Here is an 18,109-nt window from a genome sequence, read left to right as displayed (position 1 = left end):
CTGACAGGTCTTTTCCTCCCATAAACTTCCTGCACTGTCCGTATTGAGCTGTCCGTATTGAGCCGGAGACTGTTCCTCTCTTCAGCGACTCTGGTGATTTTGTCGTTAGGCCAAACTTGTCATGATGACATACAAGTTCCACTGCTAGCACTACTGTTTTATTAACCATTATATATAAATCTATGTCCTAAGTCCTCCAGATATTGAGTAGTGGCCGCTTAGTTTTCCACAGACAGAAAACAGTTCACAAATTCCACTGTTTTATTAACCAAAATATCATCTATATATGAATCTGTGTTCTTCCTGATGAGATCCTCTTTATTGAACACAGTTTTCAAAATTTTTGCCATGATTTTTGGGCCAACATCATTTAACCTGAACCTCAATCTAGTCAGACAATTGGTCTTTTCTTCATACCAGATCAACTGGAGCTTCCAGAGATGTTTTGCAATATTAATTTGTAAATATGTGCATTTCAAATCCACAATCACTGTCACCACTGTCATCTGCATAGTTTTTCCACAGACATCAATTGCATCACAACCAGAGTGATATTTATTTAGTTCTCAATAATTGGGGTCTGACTTTGTTTTTCATGGGTTATATCACTGCCATTATGGGGAGCACTCATATTTTTACATCTTGATCCCAAGCCACTGTTTAACTTCATTATCAAAGTCAACCTTTTGTTCTTCAGTTAGCTTTGTATAATGACAATCGACATTGTTCTTTAAAATTGGGGTTCTAAAGTGCACTTCCACTCAACAGTCCACTTCATTCCATCAAATTTCATGCTAAAGTCCATGTTCACAACTTCATATTGAATTTTTTCTTTATTTGCTTTATTTGCTCAGTTTAGGTGAATACTTGTAGCATAATTTCCTCTTTTAATCTCCACATTACTATTTTCATCAATAATAACCCCTCCACATTGACTGGTAATATCATGGCCACCGTGATGTAGAAGGCCTGTTAACTGAAAAATGCCTGCAGGCAATGTAGGGAAGATTTGTCAGACTGTTACTGTCGATATTATATGACGTCATTTTAAAAAGAGCATTAAAACATGTTTTAAAATGAAAATAAAGAAACCCAATTCGATTAATAATGAAACTGAACTTTATTCAATATAAAATATAAATATTATTTATGTAAAATTATTTAATTTTAAAGCAACACAAAACTGAATTATGAAATTTTGGAACAAACAATTAAAGAAACATAAAACACAAACAATTCTTGGCCTTCGGAACAAGATCACAGTGTAGTAGTATCTGTTCTGATGCTACAATTCACCTTTTCTGTCCTCGGCCGGTGGAGGAGAAATTCTTTTATGATTGAGACAATTTTTATTTTTGTTCCTATCCAGAGTGCCCCTTATTGGGGAGCTGGATTTTCTCTACAAGATTAGATGTTCAAATATTTAAAGAATTATCACTTTTAACACAGGAATTACATTTAAAGTTTTGGTTTTATTTTTCCCCCATGTTTTTCATCAAAATGTGTAGCATATTTTCATCAGTTACATGGTTAGGAATCCTATACTCCGCTATAGTTTTTATTTTCATATCAGTGCAGAATACATAAATATGGAAATGAAGTTCACATAACTGCTAAAAGAAAATCATACAATAATGTGAATATTGGTTAAAAACTAAGAAAATATAGTAAACATGTACGATATTAAATCAGGGTGGTGATAAATTTGGGAGGGGACATTATTATTATTATTATTATTATTATTATTATTATTATTTCACTCACTAGGAGTTGTCTCACAGATCATCATTAGTGATCACTCACTGGCAGAAACATCTGGTATTCATGGGAGACTGCGTGACAACAAGTCTCCTCAGATTTCCAATGTTCTCTAGCTATTGACCACTTGTGCAAATGATTGCACATTATCACAATAACCGTTGGCCATTGATTTCTCGTTAGCATCAGCCATTGGTGTTTCCTGGAGTTTGGGTGACAAAATGCCCCCCTCCAAGGTTCCAGATTTGAACTGCACACTTCCAGTGGAGATCTGGTTAGTACTTTCCCACCTTGGTTTTTCCATCCTCCCTGACCCTTCACAACTAGTTGATGTGGCGCCAGTAGATGTTATATACACCAGGTTTTTTGTAATCATCATTATTATAATAATAATAATATTAATAATAATAATAATATTAATAATAATGGTGCTTGTGCAGTGTATACACCGTGCTATATTTTAGATAGTATTTCCAAGTTAAATTTAATTTTTATGGTATCTTTTTTCATTAAATTGTTAGGTGAAAGTGCGAAATAGTTAGAAAACCCCTCCTCCTGTTAAGAATGGCTTTCTAAATAATAACGTTATTTCAGCAGGACGCATACAACATTTACTTGTACTTCACGGGGAACGTGGATCCTGTGTAAATGGTGTTTTTATTTAATGATTGCTCCCTGTAAGCGCATGCGCAAAAGGTTTTGTTTGGTTTATTTGATCACGAAAACTTGCAAACAACTTCACCTTCATCAACCAGACCATCACCTTCTCCACTGAATGCCTTCACCATATAACTGCTCACTTTCAGAATCCTCTTCAGTATGTAAACTAGTAATTGGCCAAAATAGCTTGTGGTGTTCTCTGTCTCCTCCTCCTCCTCCTCCTCCTCCTCCTCCTCCTCCTCCTCCTCAACAACAACAACAACAACACTTCCTTCAGTTGTCTTCACAGAAATCTTGCCGAATTGTGTAGACGTAGATTATCCTGGTAATTGAAATTAGTTCACTAATTGGCAGCCCTTTCACATTTTGTAACTGCTGTAGTGCCGCAAAAAAATTTTCTGGGAAACCATTAACAAAACTTAGTCTCACAAGCTGCTCTCATCCTGTTCCATCGAATTCTGTTAGTTTCCCTAATATTGATATATTGGTTACATGTACATCAACTGCCTCACCAGTCTACTCCATCCTCATCAGGTTTACAGAGAAAATTCCTTCAGTAAGCTTCTATCTGCATCCCATTGATCCTTTTCCGTTAACAGGACAGACAATGCTAAGGTGTTTCCTTCCAAAAACAAGGGTATAAAACTTACAAGGTTGTGAATTTTCTGCAGCTTGCAACCAACTTCACCTTCATCAACCAGGCCATTAAATTGCTTTCTCCACTGAACGTCTTCACCAAATCGCTGCTCACTTTCAGAATCCTTTCCATTTTACTTTGTACACAAAACAGTAAATGGCCAAATCAGTTTGAGGTTAAATGATCAAGTGTTAACTATGCAACACTTCTAACTAACAATTTTCAGGGTTAAATGCGACACGTTGCTGCTCCAACATCCAACTCTAAGCCAACACTGTCACTGAAAAATCAGGGTTTTTTTATATTTAAACCAGAAGCACTTCATTTGCATATGAGGTAACAAAATCACCAGCATATAAAAAGAAGCAGCAGATATTTTTTTACTTTTCTTCATTCTTTTTGTTTGCACCGGATACTACAAACTGCTGAGAAAACAGGTTTGTACTAAATTTTTAAGACATTTAATCACATCATGTACAATTTTCTGAAAAACTAATAAATCAATTTGGAGAAATTCTTAAGACCAACAAAATAAGAGACAGTGAAAAAAAGCATTAGTCCTTTTCAATTTACAGATGGCTTGTCTCAAAATAAAGCTACTTTTGTAAGGCAGTATTATTTATTATTCGTATAAATATTTTTGTTTTATATATTGTAAGTACCTTTCATTCATTTTAGTAATTTTTTCTCAAAATGAATTGGAACATCTTTCAGTTCATTCGGATTTGTGTACATCAAACTAAAATACTAGTTGCCTCAGTAAAAGGAGACACCTGCAGAAATATGCATGCAGTCAACAGCAGTAAAAACAACATCTTAAATCCAGTTAGGAACAAAAGAATAGCCAGCAGCAAACATTGATAAATGTTCAAATAACAATATATTATTAGCTGTAAAATCAATCTTCTATATAAGAAGAATAAACCACGACATAAATGCTCTATTTGTGTGCATGTTCATCCCTCTATTGTCTGTTTCTGCTTCTTTCTATTCACTATTTTGTCTATAAAAAGGCTCTTGGAAAACTTAAACGTGCAAAAGAATCTATGTCATCAAAGGGAAGATAACTTGAAAACCATTAAACCAATTTTTATGAAATTTGAAGCAGAGATTCTAAGTTTGGTCTTTTGGCTTTGCAGCAAATACATGTTAATTTTTACTGCAACTATATGGCTATCTATCATAATATATAATGATAGCGAGGTTATACAGCTCTATTAAAAAAAAATTATTGCATTTTCACCACAAACAGTGCCACTTTGATGTAAGGGACATAATTTGTAGGGGTGTTATTGTGAGGAGCTGAGCAGCAGTTTACATTACACTTGAACTTCTGCATATTAGTACTGTGGGAGAAATAGGAACTCGGAAGGGAATTCCAAAGTCTAGCAGTCCTAGGGAAGAAACTATTTCTTACATCTAGGGATTTTACTGTGTAGGGTTGGGAATTTGCTGCTTGTTGGGTTCGTTGAGAGTATTTATGTCAAGGAGGTACAAAGTTTGTAGTTTACATTTAAAGTACTTGTAAAACAGGCAGAGTCATGCATCATTTCGTCGGTGATTGAAGCCTAGCTGATAGTGCAGGATCTATTAGGTTGGCGACTCATTTAAGTGCTGTTTAAGAGTGAAAGACTAGTAGCAGATGAGCCAGCCAAATGTGGCAACAATGCTCCATACATGGGCGGATGATAGCTTTGTAAAGGTACAGAATACTCTCAGGCATAAGTAACTTTCTAGTATGGTAGAGAGAGCCCACCTTCGTTGCAGCAGCCTTGGAAATGCACTCATTGTATCTGTTCCTACTCATGTTCCTTGTGAACGTTAAGCCAAGGAGTTTGAAGGAACTACTTTCAGCTAATGTATCATTAGTCATGGCTACTAGTGGCTGAGAAGGTTTCTTGTAGTTATTATGTAGGGAACGAGCTTAGTGTTGGCAGAATTGAATGTGGCTGTCTATTTTTGTCCCCATTCTACCATAGACCGGAGGTTTTCCTCTAGGGTTTCTGCTATTGCCTTAGATACGTGTTCATTTGTTTTCCCTTCGTGTCTGTTACAGAGCATAGTGTCATCAGCAAATATACTCATCAGGTAGGTCATTTATGCGTATCAGGAATAATAAAAGTCCAAGGATCGACTGCTGAGGTACACCCACATTTATATCATATTGTTTTGATGTGCGGCCGTCGAGGACAACCTGGATTCTTCTCTTACTTAAGACGGATTTAATGATATTAAGTATTCGTCCAGTAATATCAATAGGATTTGATTTTCATGAGAAGACAATCGTACCATACCCTGTCAAAGGCCTTAGTTATATCTAGAGTTACTGCTATAGCCTCCCCTGTTTTATCCAGTGCATTGTATATATGTTCAGAGATTACAGTTCGCATATCTGCACTAGAGCGGGCTTGTCTAAACTCATACTGTTAGCCGGACAGAAGTATAGCAGCTGCGAGGTGATGGACTTGATTAATTAAAGACTCAAATATTTTTGCGAAAAGAAGGAGAAGGCTAATGGGTGATAATTTAATGGGTCAATTCTTTCGCCAGAATTCTTGTAAACTGGTACTACAGAAGAAGTTTTCCAGCAGTCTGGAAAGTAAGATTCATTAAGGCATTTGTTGAAAAGTTTGGAGAGAAATGGAACAACCTACTTTTTTATAGTACAGCCAGGATAAGATCAGGTCCGCATGCTTTTGATATGTCTAGGTTTTTTATGATATCATGTACTTAAAAAGGGGTGATTTTCAGATCATCTAGTGTGGTTTCTGTCTGCAGAGGAAAATCTGTGAGTGAGTGGTTTGCTGGGTCCAAAGTAGAGTTGCAGGAAAACGGATGGGTAAGATTAGTCTTCTTGGTTGGCGAGCAAACAACTTCAAGATTGCTGGATAGTGAATTGTTGTTTGCCTATTATTTACTACACTGTTATAGATTTTCTGTCACGAGTTTCTAATTTCTGCATATCAATGTGTTTTCTGGTGGTTTTGGTATATTCTCTCTTTGCTGTGGCTATCTTACAATTATTTTTATCTTCTATATACTTTTGTCTATTTTTTGTGGATTTATGTCAGATAAATCTATGGTGTGCATGCTGCCTTTGAGCAATGGCAGCTGTACAAGTAGAAGTAAGCCATTGGGGACAGTGGGGTTTGCTATAGAACTTCCATGGGAACATGTGCTTCAACTGCCACTTTGAACCATTCAGTGGCCTCATTTGCACACTGTTCTGCAAGGATAGAAAAGATATTTCCTCATGGAACATCTCTGATGCGATCCCTGATTGCATCCCAGTCAGTCTTATTGTAGTACCTTGTCGTTTTGACCAGTGGCTCTTCAATTTGATGTTGAGAGTTTAGGGCTATGTCTATCATTATCACAGCATGATCAGCATTCCTGAGAGGGCAATGCGCATTTGTTATGCAATTCTTAGGAACTGTAGCCAGAAATAGGTCCAGAAGTGAGGATTGGTGGTCCTGACGACCTGGGAGATGGGTCGGGAATGTTACTTCTGTGTCAAAGAATGGGATATAGAAAAGTAATGTGTGATGCTACCAGCTGTGTCAGTGTAGTTAGAAAAGCCAATTCAACTACTATGGTGGATATTAAAGTCACTAAATACACGTACTTGGGCGCTAATGTCAAGGAAGAATGCTACATTTATACTGTTAGAGACCTGATTGATCAGGGTACAGTCTTAAGTCGAGGGAGGGCGATAAAGAAAATATATGTTGTAAAGTTAGTCTAAAGCACATGAAGGCCTGGTCGTCTGATATTAGTTTAGATTCCCTAATCTTGGGGGGGGGTATAAATATAGACTCCAAGTCCGTGCATGTGTCTGTCAGAGTCTTTATGACAAAATGAAAGATAACCAGACATGGTCTAACTTTTAGTGGTTAGAAGGGATGGAGGAGTGCAAGTTAGTTTCACTTAGCACGAACATATCCAGGGAGTTTACTAGGAGAAATGATTCTACCTCATCTAAATTAGTTCTAAGTCCACGGATATTTGTAAATGCGAGCCCCAAGGAAGGCAGCGAAGCATTCTCCGAGTGTGTGTCTGATTTGGTTGGTATTTTGGATTGAACTGTCCTTTTTATAGTTTAAGTTTAGGATGAGGGATGCTAGGCAAAGTGGATGTGCATTTCCACCATCATGCAACACAAGTAGACAATCAGCTGACTCCTCATCCACAGGAATGTGGCCTCGAGAATGCCCATTGTAGATGAGTGCAGGATCCCTTTCCATGCACAACATAGGACTATGATCATTCTGATATTATACAACTTATGATAGAGCAGCCGATCTAAGTGTTACCAAAGAGTTAGGGCTCCTATACTGTCAGTTGGAATACAGCAGCCAGACAAACTGTCAAACCGACACCCTCAAACCTGTCAGACAAGAGCAGCCCAGTCCAATCATGTTAGCATACATGGTATGCTAACATGATGCCTAGTTTTAGGGAGAAGGAATGAAGCAGGTGTGTGGGACGGGGTTCATTGAGTGTCTTTAATGAGTCTCTGTGATCACACCTTTGCTTCTGGCTAATAGACAAAGAAGGAGTATGTAAGCCAGGCAATAGGCAGAGTCTACCTACTCCTAAAGCAGTTTAGGTTTTCAAACTGGTGATTTGATTGAGTCACCAGCTCTAGGCGGGTTGTCGACCAGAACTGAGGAGGATTCCCTCCCACGTTTGGTGCCAAGGTGTATGAGGTCGTCAGTGGCACAAGTTTAACATCGATTTCCTGCTAGATTGATGACCTGTTGAGATCTACGGGTCCATCAGCACCAAGAAGGTTAGCCCATGCCTGGTTTCAAGGACAGGTATTTCTACACCCCAATAGGGGTATTTAGGATTAATCGAGTTAGTATGAAAGGCAGTTAGTACCTGCTACGAAGTTGCACTCCACCAAATAAGATTAAGATTGGAAGATGTGGTTATTCACATGTTATGGGGTGTGTATGAGTAAGTTTTAAGGTTAGTATCTATTGGAGTTAAACGATGATTAAATGTGGTTTGTGGATTATTAAATACACTGTTTTTAAATATTCTGATTGGTAAGAAAGTTATAGTATTGCATATGTAACATGTATGTTAACAAAAATAGCCCTTAAAGAACAGAGCACTTCTCAGACCTGATCTTCTCTCAAACAGGTAAGCAGGACAATGTACATTTATACTTAAAACGTGTTTTATTAATTTACTCATTTCTTATCTATAAGTTGCTTTGGACTCCATTCAGTAACTCTGTCTATCCGAACTTCACATGACAACGATTCTTTCCTCTCAAGATTCAAAATATTCTTCAAATATTCCTATGTGAAATCAAAGCAATAAAAGGCGGCTGAATCGATGGTCAAATCTTGTCAGTCATATCCACATATATGCACTCAACTTGAAAAGTATATTACTACAAAAAATATGCAACACCATGATATATCCAGATGAAAGGAAGCATTAGGCTACTCGTTAAAACATTTCCAATCATTTGTCCTCACAACTAAGGAAACACAGAAGAGTAAAAATTCAAATAAAATTAAATAAAACCAAAGAGAACATCCACTTCTTCCTTTTGAAGTACATACAATGGTTTTGTAAAATTCTGCAGTGGCTATAAAGAAAAATACATAAATAAATCACCACCACTACAATCATAATTTAAACTTTTGTTTTATATGTTGAAAAATTGGACTTTTTAGTAGGAAAAATTATCCCCCTCCCCTCGCTACAATGTGATATCACAGTTCTTTCTTTTTTATTTATTGTAGACATTGCTGTCGGTGCCTATTTGTCTGACAAAGTGTTTGTTTTTTTTGGCCGTCCAATCGTGCAACCACATGGATCATTGAAAGCTGATCCAAAGAATCTAATTTCATGTTCGGACTGTTGGCAAGACAACAAATATGTTTCTACTGTGTTGACAGCAGAGATAAATCTAAGAGAAAGAAATCCAATGAGTAAGAACATTTCTTCATTTATTTTTGTTTGAAATGCGATCAAAAAGTTTCACTATATTTTGAATAATTAGTTTTTACAAAATCATCATTCAATGTTTTAGGGAACATTGCTGTTGTCCAGGAATAAATGAGGGCCCAATGTGTACTTCTGCTTTCAGATTTGAACCCCATATAAACATTGTAATCTTTTTTTTTTCTATCACTTTCAAGTTATAAATTAAAACAATTTAGGGAAGTCAGTAACAAAATAATTTGCTTAATCGACAAAAATAGAGACGGTACCCAAGAGAAAAAAAAAAGTTCTTTAGGCGATCACCGGTTAGTAAGCAAAAATTGTAAATACTTGAGTATTTAGTGTGTGTGTGTGGGGGAGAGAGAGAGAGAGAGAGAGAGAGAGAGAGAGAGAGAGAGAGAGAGAGAGAGAGAGAGAGATGTCTTTCCTCATTGCTTCTCTCTGCTCATCGTCATTCCCAAAGAAGCTGAAGCAGATTAAATTACTGTACCTTGCAACCTGATTGGACACCTCATTTATTAATGAGAGAAAATTATAACTACGAGAATGAAGATAACAAAACGGAAAATTATGTAAATTACTTTGTCTGAAAAGTATAGTTAAATAAAGAAGGTATATATTTTATAAATTGTTTGATTTGGATTAGAAATAATCCATGCATAAACATGTCTGATCAGAAGATGATAATCAGTTAATTTTTGTGGTTGCAGCATTTTATATTCATCTGAAAATGGATACGAATAGAACATTTTCAGATAAAAGGACTTTTTTGGAAAATGACCAGAAAGAATTCAAGGATACAGTGGAAGTCATGCAGTTCTTCAGAAAGAAATTCCGAGTCATTATTAAGGTGAGTTTATGATAAAACTTTTAATCTTCAAGTTAACAGATTTTTCAGAAAATGCAAAGAATATAAAAAAAGTATTATTGTAAATGGTTTATACTGACACACTTCACACACACACACACACACACACACACACACACACACACACACACACACACACACACACACACACACACTTATGTGTGCGTGCGTGCGTGTGTGTGTGTGTGGACGTGATTATACCATCAGATAACTAGTACTAAAATGATGAATATTTGGGAATACCAGGTGCTGTATGTGCTGCTTACCTTAGCACTGTTTCCATTGATTTTACAATTCTTCTTGCCACTGAAATCAAGCAGTGCCGTCCAAAGAGAAATGTGGTTGGTGATTGCACAACTCTTGCTTTATGATTACATGCACAGGCACCGTTACAGGAGGTATACATTTTCTATCAAGATTGAATGTAGCCTTTTATACTGGCATGCCAATATTTGATCTTATCGCCTTTTCGTATATCAAAGTACTGTAATATTATGAGTTCTTGAGGATTCACTACAGGCTACTTATCAAATTTATGCAAACTGAGAAATTTGTTGGTATTCACGATTTAGTGCTCAATAACAATAGAAAATAATAAATTTGTCTCATCTGAGTACTTTATATAGTTGAATAATAATTATGAGAGGCGTTCCAAAAGTAATGCCTCCTATTTTTATTCCACCTGAATGAGTCAGAGGGGCTTGCAAATTGCATTGTTATGATGACTGAACTTATGCATTTATGACTTGAAAGTTTAATCTCTCTGTTGCAGATATTGACAATGTGAAACTCTAAGAAAGCAACCCCTCTCATGGACATGCGTCAGAATCAGAGATATGTCATTGAATTCCTGTCCAAAGTCCATTGAGAATGGTGGTGACTATATAGAAAATAAATTCCAAAGCACATAAGGTCACTCGTTTTAATGGTACTGCTCCCGTCTTCATAGCTTTGGAACTTTTTCAGTGAAAAAATATGAGGCTTTACTTTTGGAAGGACTCTTGTATTAATATTTAATATTATAAAAGTATCTGAACATAGGAAGGTTTTTGGGAAGTTTATTATTATATTATATAAAATATTTAATTAGAGTATATGTATGTGTTTACAATTGCATCAGAATGAGAATAATTAGTTGAAAATGCAATAAATAGTGGAAAAATAAAGGAACTTCAAGATTTTGAAAATTGATATTTACAATCTAACTCATGCAACTTGTTAGAATTTCGAAAAGAATGATCAACAGACCAGACAGAATACCCATCTTGTTCAATTAAATGTTTGAATATATATATATAACACTGGTCAACAACAAATTTGTTACCTTCATTTTTTCAGCTGATTTAGGAAGAATCTGATGTGCTATGGCCGCATGTTATAACATTTTAAATTTTGGTTAACATGTGGTGCATTTTAGAAGAAGTTGGTGAAAGTAAAATGCCATGCTTTGATCGGAAATGATTATTTTAATGACAAAAAGTATTCGTCTGATAGTTCTGGGTGATTATGTCAAAAAGGAATCAGTTTGAAGTCATAAAACCTAGAAATCTTCTACAAATTGGTGCTCTGCATACACAAAGAAGGACTGGCATGTGTGGGAGGAATTGGTGCCTTGCAAAGAAAGGAATGTCATTAACGACCTTCTGGTAGACAGACAGAATACGCTTCCCACTGCTACAAGGCTTCATCAGACAGTTCACCAAGAGATAAAGACCAAGTTGCTGGGATGCAGTCATGATGGCTGACTACAATTGGGATCTGAAGAGAAACCTCCCTACCACTGAGCATTGCAGGAGTTTAAAGAAACAGAAATTCAAGCCCTGAAGTGTGAACAATGGTGAGGCAACATATAATTTTGGTGTACTTACTTCATTAATGCCTATCATTAGAGTTTACAGTAATCGATGTTTCTATATCGTTATCAAAACATGTTTTTCTCTTAAAACATATTTATGATGGTATGTATTGCATAATGCCACAAGATATAATCAATTCGACCAAATTGTTGATATTTTTTCAAATCAACTTAGAACAAAAACCTGATGGAGAGAAATAGATGTCATTTCCTGATTCAACATTGCAAAAAATACCTTAAATCAGTCGTAGAAATCTAGGCAATATTCAAAAAGTAAAAAAGTGTTGCCCATCGCAATGATCTCAAATTTTCCCTTGCCATTAAAGTTTCAATAAATAAATAATCGAACTGTTCCAAACAAATCTTTTACCCTAACTTTTTAGTTAGAGCACTTACTAAAGCGTGTTTCATGAAAGCACATTAAAAAAATTACTTCATGCGACGGTACATCCCGGTTGAGGAATCCCAAAAGAGAATTTATCCCCGAAACGTATCGTATGAAAAAAAATGTAACGTGCTAGCTGTAGAATTATCACGATCAAGTAGCACTTTATTTAGATTTGGAACAGTAATTCCGTCGTGGAATATTCTTATAAGATTCACGGTTGATGAAGCGCCAGGCAATGAAATAACAGAACAACACGGCCATGTATATATTATACACATGTCATTTATTGTGCGTTAAAATTCAACAACCAAAACAAAATATTAAAATTAAATAATAATAAAGGAAAAGATGCAGACAGTGTTCAAATATCCTCTTTTCTTTCCCTCTTTTGTTTTTTTATCTTCTTTTTTTTATATATAAAACAATGGTTAAGTCATATGAGGCAGCCGGAAATATTCAAAATAAGAAAAGAAACAATTCAGATCAGTAAGTCGATAAGCTTAAACCAGGCCTAGGGTCAAACAAATCCAATTTGCCTCCTCCCTTGAGGCTTGCATTCACGAATATCCGTGGGCTTAGAATTAACTTAGCTGATGTTGAAGCATTTCTCCTAACAAATACCCCGGATATCTAAGCACTAAGTGAAACTAACCTAAACTCCTCCATCCCCTCTAACTACTTTAACATGACTGGATATCTCCCACTCTGCCGTAAGGACTCTGACAGACATATGCACGGACTTAGAGTTAACATTCGTAATACCCTTCCCTTAACTCGAGAAACAAACCTAGAATCGGACGATCAAGCCTTTATGTGCTTTAGACTTAACATGCAACACAACATTAGCTACTTTTATTTTCTCTTCCGCTCTCCCTCGACCCAGGACTGCACCATAATAAACAAAGTCTCTGACAGCATAGACACAGTACTCTCCCTCGACACTAGTGCACAAGCACATGTATTTGGTGACTTTAATGTCCACCACAAAAACTGGCTTGGATTCTCTAATTACATAGACACAGCGAGTAGCACAACACATTGCTTCTCTATATCTCACTCCCTATCACAAATGATTACGTTTCCAACCCGTTTCCCTGAGCAGCAAGAACAATACGCATCACTTCTAGATCTGTTTTTGACCACAGTTCCTGATGATTGTAAAACGAATGCCGACAGCCCACTTGGGAATGCTGATCATGCAGTGATAATGGTTGAAATCGCCCTAAACTCTAGAGCCAAAACTGAAGAGCCATTGCTCAAAGCAACGAGATATTATAAAAAGGCTTACTGGGAAGCCATCAGAGATCTTATCAGAGATGCCCCATGGGAAAATATTTTTTTTCTTCCTGCTGAACAGTGCACAATGGTTCAAAACTGCAATAGAAGCACATGTTCCCATGTGGAAATTTCATAGCAAGCCCCACTCTCCTCAATGGTTTATTTCGACTTGCACAACTGTCATTGCTCAAAGGCAGCATGCATACCACAGACTTAACCGACATAAGTCCAGTTACAACAGACAGAAGTATATAGAAGCTAGAAATAACGTTAAGAAAGAAATAGCGATAGCTAAATGAGAATTTACTGAAACCAATAAAAAATGCATCGAAGCACAAAAATTAGGAATGCGTAACTTCTGGAAAATCTACAACAGTGTAGTAAATAATGGGCAATCAACAATCAACAATTCCCCCACTAACCAACAATCACGAGGTTGTTTGTTCAGCAACCGAGAAGGCTAACATGCTTGCCAGTCGGTTTGCCTCAAACTCCACACTGGACCCTCTCAAGCACCCCTTACCTGACTTTCCTATGCGGACAGACGCCACGCTAGACGATCTGAAAATCACCCCTGCACAGGTGCATGCTATCATAAAAAACCTTGACACTTCAAAAACATGTGGACCTGTGCTATTAAAAAAGTGCTCAGATGAAGTAGCTCCAGTTCTCTCCAAAATATACAACAATGAATCTTGCTTTCCAGGCTGTTGGAAAACTGCTTCTGTGGTACCAGTATTCAAGAATTCTGGAGAAAGAACGGACCCATTAAATTATCGTCCCATTAGCCTCCTCCCACTTTTTTCCAAAATATCTGAGATCTTAATTAACCATGCTCTAGTCCATCACCTTACAGATGCTAAACTTCTGACTGACCAACAATATGGGTTTAGACAAGCCCGTTCCACAGCAGACATCCTCACTGTAATCTCTGAACGTATATACCACTCACTGGACAAAGCCGGGGAGGGCAGAGCGGTAGCTCTAGATATATCTAAGGCTTTTGACAGGGTATGGCATGAGGGTCTCCTCAAGAAAATTAGATCATACGGTATCACTGGTAGAATACTTAACATAATTAAATCCTTCTTAGATAAGAGAAAAATCCAGGTTGTTCTCGATGGTCGTACATCTAAACAATATGATATAAATGCGGGAGTGTCTCAGGGGTCTATCCTTGGACCTCTGTTGTTCCTAATCTTCATAAATGACCTCCCCGACAAAATTGCCTCTGAGATGGGTATATATGCTGATGACACCACACTCTATAAGAGGCATGACAGGAAAAGAGATGAACAAATATCTAAAGAAATGGCAGAAACACTAGAGGATGACCTCCGATCTGTAGTGGAATGGGGACAAAAATGGATGGTCACGTTCAATGCCGCCAAGACTAAACTAGTTACCTTCAATAAATACAAGAAACCTTCTCTACCACCAATAAGCAATGGCCAACGACACTTTATCTGAGAGTCCATCTTTCAAACTCCTTGGCCTAACGTTCACAGGAAACATGAGTTGTAACAATTACATTGAAAGCATTGCCAGGGCCGCTGCAAAGAAGGTAGGCTCTCTCTACCATGCTAGAAAATTACTAACACCCAAAAGTATCCTGTACCTCTATAAGGCCACCATTCGCCCATGTATGGAGTATTGCTGTCATATTTGGGCTGTTGCATCTGCTACTAGTCTCTCCCTCCTAGACAAGGTTCAAAAGAGAGTCGCCAATCTGATAGGCCCTGAACTGGCATCTAAGCTTCAGCCTCTGTCCCATTGACGAAATGTTGCATCCTTCTGCCTGTTCTACAAGTATTTTAATGGAGAATGCTCTGACGAACTTCAAGCACTTGTGCCCCCATGACGTAAACATCCTCAAAAGACCCGACAGGACGCTAAATCTCCCCCCCCACACACACAGTAGAGATCCCTAGATGTAAAAGATCTTTCTATTCCAGTAGTTTCTTCCCCAGAACCTCTAGACTTTGGAATTTTATTCCGGGTCCCTGCTTCCCCAACAGTACTGACGTGCAGAAGTTCAAGTGTAATGTGAACAGACACCTTGCTGTCCAAATCCCTACATAGTACCCCAGTAGATGTTACCCCTGATAGTAGCCCCCTACACCAAAGTGGCAATGTGCCTTGTTTGGGGTGAAAATGTAAAAAAAAAAAAAAAAAATTATGAAGTAAGGATGAGACGATATTGCAAGATACTTAACAGTGAGCATGTTGCATCCAACTTATGATCAAGTATCCGAGAAAAGTTAGCAATTTGATGTTCATGGTGTGATGCAGTCTCGCTTTGCTGACGTGCGATTTGATGCCTTTCAATGTTCGTTTATCCACCTGTCTTCCTTTATTTTTCTTTCTTGCATATTCCTTAACCACAGCCATTGGGTCGATTTGATGAGCAAGATAGCATGGGTCTCCCCCAATCGGGGATGCATCTCATTCCAACATATCTGACCCAAGGCGTATTCGCAGTTTCCGACATATCCCCCTTTTTGCGTGAGGGATAAGATTAAAAATTGGGTGAATGATCAAGCGAATTACATTCGCAGGTATTGACGTTCGTTTCGCGATGTGATCAGTTTAATTTCTTTTGCTCGACTAATGTTTTTTTTTGTGTGTCTGTGCCTCGCATGTAATTCCCACGAAAAGTTTTTACCTCTTCTTTTTCCTACACGCTGCTCTGTTTGGAGTGGGGAGTTGAAATATCTAGCTAACTTTCCATCTTGTTGAATGCTTCGATGGGTCATGGGAATGAGGTGGGTGATTCGCTTCCTTTCATGGGTTCACACGTTAATATTTCGTTGCAAAATATCTCGATAGCAATGGGGTGGCGTGGGTGGTGGTGTCTGACTGATAGATATCCCTATATATATATAAAATGAACTCATTTTTCCCTGTGATTTTGACCTTAATAGGATCTAGACATTTCATGCAAGTGTAATATGCACAAACAGCAGCACAATACCTGCGGTGTGTTATGGGCATATCACCTCTCCACTTCCTCGATAATAGTAGATTCCTATATTTTTTCTGCTGAGAGTTCACTGCCAAAATCGGTTAAAATCAATGGAAGTAGTAAAAGCTTTTCGTCACCACTTACACCGTTGCGGGATCAGTTACAAGGGACGGTTATGAATGAATGTCGCTTTCGATTTTCTGAATTTCGTAGTTGCTTAAAAAACCTGGAATTAAATTTTACCATACCTTTCCATTCTATGCTTTCTCCACCACGGAATTAACTGATAGTGACATTCCAACAAACATTAATTCTTATCCCATGCTTACTTTTACGTTGGTTAATTACTATTTTTTTCCCAACATGTTTACACTAAAAAACCATTAAAAAAAATTATTTCCATTTCTTTTTCTCATAAAATTAACATTTAAAACATCATTTCCGTTTTATTTCGTTTTGTAGTTGCTTAAAAAAACTGGAATGGAATTTTAATGTTCCTTTTCTTTCTATGCTTTCTACTGGGTGAAACGCGCCATTGACTTTTTTTTTGCGCTTTTCACTGTGTTCTTTTGTTTTTGTTGTTCCGAACAAGTTCATCATTTTTTACCCATATTTTTGCTTTTTGTTTTTCCGATTTCTTTTTTAAACAGGTTTGACATTTGTTCGCTGTTTTTGGTTTTGTTTTTTCCATTTTCCCAATCTTTTTTTTTTAAATATTTAAACAGGGTTGCTACTTCGCTTATTCTTTACTTTACCCCCCCCCCCTTTCACACACACACACCTCCAAAACCCAGGGCAACGCCGGGTACCCCCGCCAGTTAAAATAAAATTCAAGAAGTAAGTATTTTATAATAAATAAAAAAACATAAAAAATGAAGAAAAAAAAAACAGTCCTGTAGCACTCGATTGCCCACCACTCACATACGTTCAATTATATTGAGTTGAGAAATATAAGAAAAAATATAAAATTATAAGAGAAAAGTAAGCTAAGTTAGCAACAATGGAGTGATCCAAACTGAATGGCATCATGGCCATTAATGGTCAGTTTCTGGGTAGTTAAATGACAATGGACTGAGAAGAGACAGATGTAATCATTTCTGATGACCATTAGAGTGACTGAAAAATGGACTGAACGTCTAAGACTTCTAATCAAAAGTGGCTGTATTGAACAGATAAGATCAGATCGGATAGACCCATGGAATCTGTTATCGTTTGGTTCGTAGGAGATCAGAGATAGTCCAAAATTCAATGACAGTTTAAAACAAAAAAGGTTGTCACTGGGCTGACATTACTGGACAACTATCAATTTGATAGTTATGTAAATTTGATATTCTCATAAAACTTCCTCCTTCGGAGGAAGCTAGTACAACCATACTTAGAGTAAATGCCACTTCAGTATTTGATAAACTCTCCATTTAATAAAAATCTCCCTTCTACTTGCATAGTTTTGTGTATCTGCTAAGCTTAATCATCATCATCATCATCTAGTTGTGATAGTGTCACAGATTTTCCTGACTCTTTCACACCATTTTGTTCTATCCTCCATCACAGCATGTTGGTCTGAATAGGTGCATTGTGAGGCCTCTGCTAATTACTTGATGCAGATTCTATGTGGCCTTCTAACTGAACCCCGTCCATATTTTTGCATCCACAAAAGAACATTGCTTATGATTACTGTCTTCTAACAGTAAAAACGAGATGGAATTTTCTGAGAAACAAAAATAAAGATAATT

The 18,109-nt window shown here is 37.1% G+C and overlaps 1 protein-coding gene across 13 annotated transcripts in view; it reads left to right on the top strand.

The window, feature by feature from the left end:
• Window positions 1–18,109, top strand: part of LOC145291306 (integrin alpha-9-like) — a 971,358-nt gene that overhangs the window by 676,559 nt on the left and 276,690 nt on the right. For all 13 annotated transcript variants that reach the window (XM_080137012.1, XM_080137009.1, XM_080137006.1 and 10 more), the window contains 2 exons: window positions 8,821–9,009; window positions 9,733–9,872. In XM_080137012.1, coding sequence (XP_079993138.1) covers window positions 8,821–9,009; window positions 9,733–9,872 — 329 coding nt within the window. The remainder of the gene's footprint in view (window positions 1–8,820; window positions 9,010–9,732; window positions 9,873–18,109) is intronic.

This window comes from Euprymna scolopes, chromosome 12 (genome assembly GCF_053919585.1).
Source record: "Euprymna scolopes isolate OS-2025 chromosome 12, ASM5391958v1, whole genome shotgun sequence".
Taxonomy (NCBI): domain Eukaryota; kingdom Metazoa; phylum Mollusca; class Cephalopoda; order Sepiida; family Sepiolidae; genus Euprymna; species Euprymna scolopes.
Note: the sequence above shows the minus strand (reverse complement) of the source record. Positions and strands in the feature narration are given on the sequence as shown.